Source organism: Chelmon rostratus, chromosome 17, assembly GCF_017976325.1.
Source record: "Chelmon rostratus isolate fCheRos1 chromosome 17, fCheRos1.pri, whole genome shotgun sequence".
NCBI classification, from domain to species: domain Eukaryota; kingdom Metazoa; phylum Chordata; class Actinopteri; order Chaetodontiformes; family Chaetodontidae; genus Chelmon; species Chelmon rostratus.
This window is the reverse complement of record NC_055674.1, coordinates 8,412,222-8,417,090: the sequence shown is the minus strand read 5'-3', so window position 1 is coordinate 8,417,090 and position 4,869 is coordinate 8,412,222. Positions and strand designations below refer to the sequence as shown.

The window sequence follows — 4,869 nt, the reverse complement described above, 5'->3', positions numbered from 1 at the left end:
CGCCATCTATGTTTTTTTCATTCCCATATTTATTTTCCCGCTTGCGTTTGCATTGTTTATGTTATTAGAACTTTGAATGGGTGGGTGATATCAGTTAGTGCCACTAGCTTATGATTGGAGGCAAAATCTTGCTGTAGAAACGCTGCAGAAAGGAGCTTTTCTGGCAGACACTGGAGCAATGACATTGGAATCCTAAAATGTTGATACTGGCTTGAGTTAATTCAGTCATGGGTTATTAAGTACACACAGGCATACCCAAAAAAAACAGATTTCTTTATTCAATGATGCACATTTCACTTTCTTTCACTTTACACAGTTGAGCTCTTTCTGCTTAATAAAAAAACATCGTGGCAGTGCTTGGATCTCAAATCTGTCTAACTATACTGACAGAAAAATTGGACTGTTTGGCTGTGGTAATACTGTTAATAATGGGCATGACACAGGTAAGGTAAATATTTGCCTTCATCTCTGATCCTGGATCGCATGTTTTTCTTCTCACTTCTGTGATCTGAGTTGTAAGGGCTGCAAAAGTGAGCATATCTGTTTACCATCTGCACCAGTCATGAAAAAGGAAAAAAAACAAAAACAAAACACTGCTGAGTCTGAGGGGTCAAAAGGGAGGTGCAAAAATTCACAGTGTCAAACTCAGACTGTGCCACTCTCTTGCCACCAGGGCTTGATGATACAGCAGCATGTCCTCAGCTGTGCTTGGTGTGCAGCATCTCTGTGAGAAGAGAGTTGCAGGGCAAATCTCCCAGAAGATGGCGCTGGTACAAATACTCCTCAACCTGCAAGCTAATGCTGCGTACTTCAGGCAGCCGGAGCAGCAGCTGGCCGAACTTGTCTGAGTGTCCTGGATGACTCCGTTGGGTGTGCTCCATCAGGACCCTGTTCACCCTCTCTTGAGTCTGCTCCACCTGTCTGCGGTTCTGCACTGACTTCACATCTAGAGCAGAAGGAGGATACATGCCATATTCATTAACGACACACAATACTTTCATGTACACAGTGCCAACTGAAGCTGCATGCATGACGGTAACATGGAAAGAAAAATGGGTCACATGCTTAATTAAAAAGCTACATCTGATTTGTGTCTCATACTGGATCTAATATAACTCACCAGGGTTGAACAGCACCAAGTGTTTGAGACAGACAAACTCGTGTCTGTCTAACTGGAGTGCCTTCAATTTGGACACCAGGTCCTGGGTTCTTGATACCAAGCCACTCAGTGTCACTCCCGCCTGAGAGATGATGTTTGACACCTCGATCTGTATCAGTATGAGAGAAAGGTGGTGAACAGAATTAAAACTTATGTGTAGCCCGAAATGACACGTAACATCCTATCTAAAGGCGTTGTTGGTGATCATAAGATCTGCATTTTGTGCAGTTAATGTTTTTAATTTCACCTGTTGTCCTGTGACCAGATATATGCAGCCCTCTTTGCCGTAGGTCACCTGTCTACAGAGGTGATCCAGGACCAGCAGCTCGCTCCAGCAGCTCTGCAGCAGCACCATCTGGTCCTCCACCTGTGGGAAGCATAAACATGTGTTTGATATAATTTCAAATCCAAGGCTATGCCCCTTGACCTCCAGTCCCCAACACATAGCAAAGGGTGAACGCCAGAGGTCCACTTGCACAGCTAATTAGGGATTTCTGCTGCTATGAAAAGGTTTGTGTAACTTGACTTATTTCATGGTTCATTACCTTGAGCTCCTTGAAGAGTGTACTGCTCCTGGCCCACTCCACCAGCCAAAACAGAGTCTGGTCTGCCATTTTGCACATGATGCTGAAGGTATTTAGGCGGTCATGTTTGCCGCGGTTGGCCTGTTCTCTCTGCAGACTGGTGACGACCTTGGCACACAGCTGGCTTTCATCCTGCTCCCCCTCCAGGAGCTGGCTTAGGAAGTTGGGAGAAGGAGTGGCCGATGAGGTGGCGTCTGGAGTTTGGGTGAGAGCCTGGGAGAGAGGGGTGGTTGAGCTTGGCGTTGAACAGGGGGATGATGTCGGTGTGCTTCTTGGTGTAAATGAATTGTTCGGAGTTGGGTGCACTGGATAGCTTGTGGAAGCCTGGCTATAGCTAAAGGACATTTCTCCTTTCTCCTGGAGGTGTGCAGGGAAGGTGCAGTGGTAGAGTCCAGGGTAGGGCAGGGATGGAGGACTGAGCACCCTGTCTGTGTTCATAGTGCAGTCCAGAGGCATGGGCGCTCGATGCCCGATGCCAGAGGGACACATGTGGGACTGATGAAAAGCATCAGAGGACAATGTAGCACTTGTGTGACTGCTCATTAAGTGAAGGTCATTTGAAGCTGTAGGTCGGTTTATTTGGGTAGTTTCCATCTTAATCCTGTAGGGAGCAGTGTTTGCCTGGTGACATACTTTTTGCTGCTTCATCTGCCTGTCCCGCCGGTAAAGTGGGCCAAATTTATTCCTGCCACCTCTCATACGATCTGCTCGCACTGCTGTTGACAGAACATGAAGCAACTTATCATGGCGTTACAACAAGATTTCAGACATTGACAGATTTATTATGATTATTATTTATGAATCTGATATGCCCCCTTCCATTTTCAGGCCTTGGATTAGCATCATAATACAAATTATACAGTACATAATCTGGGTCATTACAGCACTGGTATATGACTTTTCAGATAAGCGACATGGGAGAGAAAAAACGATGCCTGTAAGTAGAACATAAGACATGTCTCCATGGGGCAGAATACAATTACAAAGGCATGAGTGTATGTGTATGCTTCTGTGGGGGCTAAGGCTATTTACTGTACCTTCTCTCTTCATGCCTACTGCCAAACACTTTTGGAAGCGGCAGGAAGGACAACGTTTCCTCTGTGAAAGGTTCATAGGGCAGCTCTGTTGTTCTGCACAGATGTAGTGCTTGTTATTCTGCACTGAGCGTTTAAAGAAGCCCTGCAGACAGAGAGATACAATGTACACCTGTTGTTTCATTCTCTGCAGATTACAAGACAATGTAGAATTCATCTCATCATAGTTGCAGAAATAATATATCTTAGTTTGATAGTAGTTGACTATGGCTGTTTGGAATGTACTATAATACCAAAGCAACTTATGGTACTGTTACAGAATCCATACTTTTTCATGGACAGTCCAAACCCTGTCCCTTACCTTGCAGCTTTCACAAGTGAGCAGCCCATAGTGGTATCCCGACACTTTGTCTCCACAGACAGGACAGCTCTCCTCTGACTCTGGTCTGCTGCCGTCTGGCTCTGTCTTTAAGTCCTGAGCTGCAGAATGGCAGCAAAGTTGACATTAACTATCAAGAGTACAGTGTTACACAAACCTCTGGTACTAGAGGTGGAAGATGTGGCACAAGGCGAGATAACAAGTGCTGATTGTTCAGGGGAGATTATTATGGTGACATGCTAACATACTGAAAAGACATACATGATCCAGAACCAAACCCTGCTCCAAACCCTTTTTCATGTCCCTTTTTCCTTAACTTTACTTACAATAATACAACACAATGTTCCAGTTTTGCATCAATATCAATATCTCAAGTCAGTCGTAGCAAAGATTCCTAAACAATATGTCTGGGATGAAAACAGAACTAGTGTCAGATTTGCTTTAAAGTGCTGCAGAATGCTCTGGTTGAGTGCTGCTCTGCTGACATGTAATATGTCATTTAATGTCATCTAATGAGGTTTATTACTCAGCTGTTGAGAGAAGAGAAAGCAGTACAGGCCAGGATAACTGTGACAGACAGTATCTTATCGCTCATCTTGATTTGCTTGACTGTGATCACAGACATGAACCTTACATAATTCCCAGATCATCGATTACTGACTTCCACAGAAACCAGTCTGTGCACCACTCATGCACCACATATGTGCCTTTACTTCTGTAAATGTGGATTTACTTTCCACATGGACTTGATCAATATGCTTTCTGTGCTAATTCACAATGTAAATTTGCAGACACTGACTTTCAAAACAAGACACTTGAAAAATTGCAGCCTGTATAACATTGTACAAATATTCACAGTACTTTATGAATCCTGCCTAAAGGAGCATTATCTACCCATCTTATACTCACATGTTGACGATCCTTCCAAAGTTGGCAGATCCTCTGGATAATTGCAAGGATGGTGGACGAGAGGCTGCTGTGGGTCATAACTGGGTAGGTCCATTCTGGCTGAGGGGCTTCAGAGTCATTCCAGCCTAACCTTCATGATTGTGGAGATCAGGAGACCAGGCGGACATTGCAGGAGAGCCACAGAAAGGCCGGCAGGAAGGCCCAACAGCCCCGGTGGACTGATGGTTGTTCCAGGCCCACAAGTGGACTTCGATCTGTAGTGAGTGTCATAAAACCTCTCCTGACTGGCACTCCTACCCAGTCAGCAAGCCAACCAGCCGCCCCATGGGAAACAGACAGACAGATATCCGCCTGCTGGAGTGTTGCTGTCATGGAATCACACCAGTATCATTGAGCCATCTTGGAGCTCAGCTGATAAGATAAGAGTTCTCTGAAGAGTGCAGTCAATCACAGTCAGAACGACAGACATTTAGATTTCCTGTAAATTCTGTTCAACATGAAATCATGAAAGTATTATCATGTACTGTAGCATTAGATTTTATGTAGTGGTGGAAAAAGTGTACAGGTCCAGTGTTTGTATGTAAAATATCAAAAGTAAAAACAAGCCCTGTGAGTGGTATGTTATTATTTAGGACATTATTAGATTGTTGATACTACTGCATCAGTGTGTAAATAACATTTCACTGTTGTAGCTGGTTGAAGCAGAGTTAGTTTTCACTACTTTACTGTATATAGTGTAATATAAACAACTAAATTAGCCAAGTGATTCCCAACCGAGGGCTTCGCAAGATAAATCTGAGACAT

General features: G+C 44.2%; 1 protein-coding gene across 1 annotated transcript; it reads right to left on the bottom strand.

Annotated features, from left to right (window-relative positions):
• Nucleotides 1-356: 356 nt before the first annotated feature.
• Nucleotides 357-4,159, bottom strand: nr5a5 (nuclear receptor subfamily 5, group A, member 5). Its single transcript, XM_041956399.1, has 7 exons — nt 4,066-4,159; nt 3,139-3,257; nt 2,781-2,922; nt 1,705-2,459; nt 1,407-1,526; nt 1,121-1,268; nt 357-946 (listed from the first exon to the last, which is right to left on the bottom strand). Exons 1-7 carry the CDS (start codon nt 4,157-4,159, stop codon nt 699-701), a joined length of 1,626 nt encoding a protein of 541 aa, XP_041812333.1. The 3' UTR covers nt 357-698.
• Between the last annotated feature and the right edge of the window lie 710 nt (nt 4,160-4,869).

Coding starts and splice junctions, on each gene's coding strand:
- nr5a5 (XM_041956399.1), bottom strand. CDS start 4,159: ATGGACCTACCCAGTTATGACCCACAGCAGCCTCTCGTCCACCATCCT. Junction 1,527..1,704: donor CACTCTTCAAGGAGCTCAAG/GTAATGAACCAT, acceptor TGCTTCCCACAG/GTGGAGGACCAGATGGTGCT. Junction 947..1,120: donor CTTGGTGCTGTTCAACCCTG/GTGAGTTATATT, acceptor CTTCTGCTCTAG/ATGTGAAGTCAGTGCAGAAC.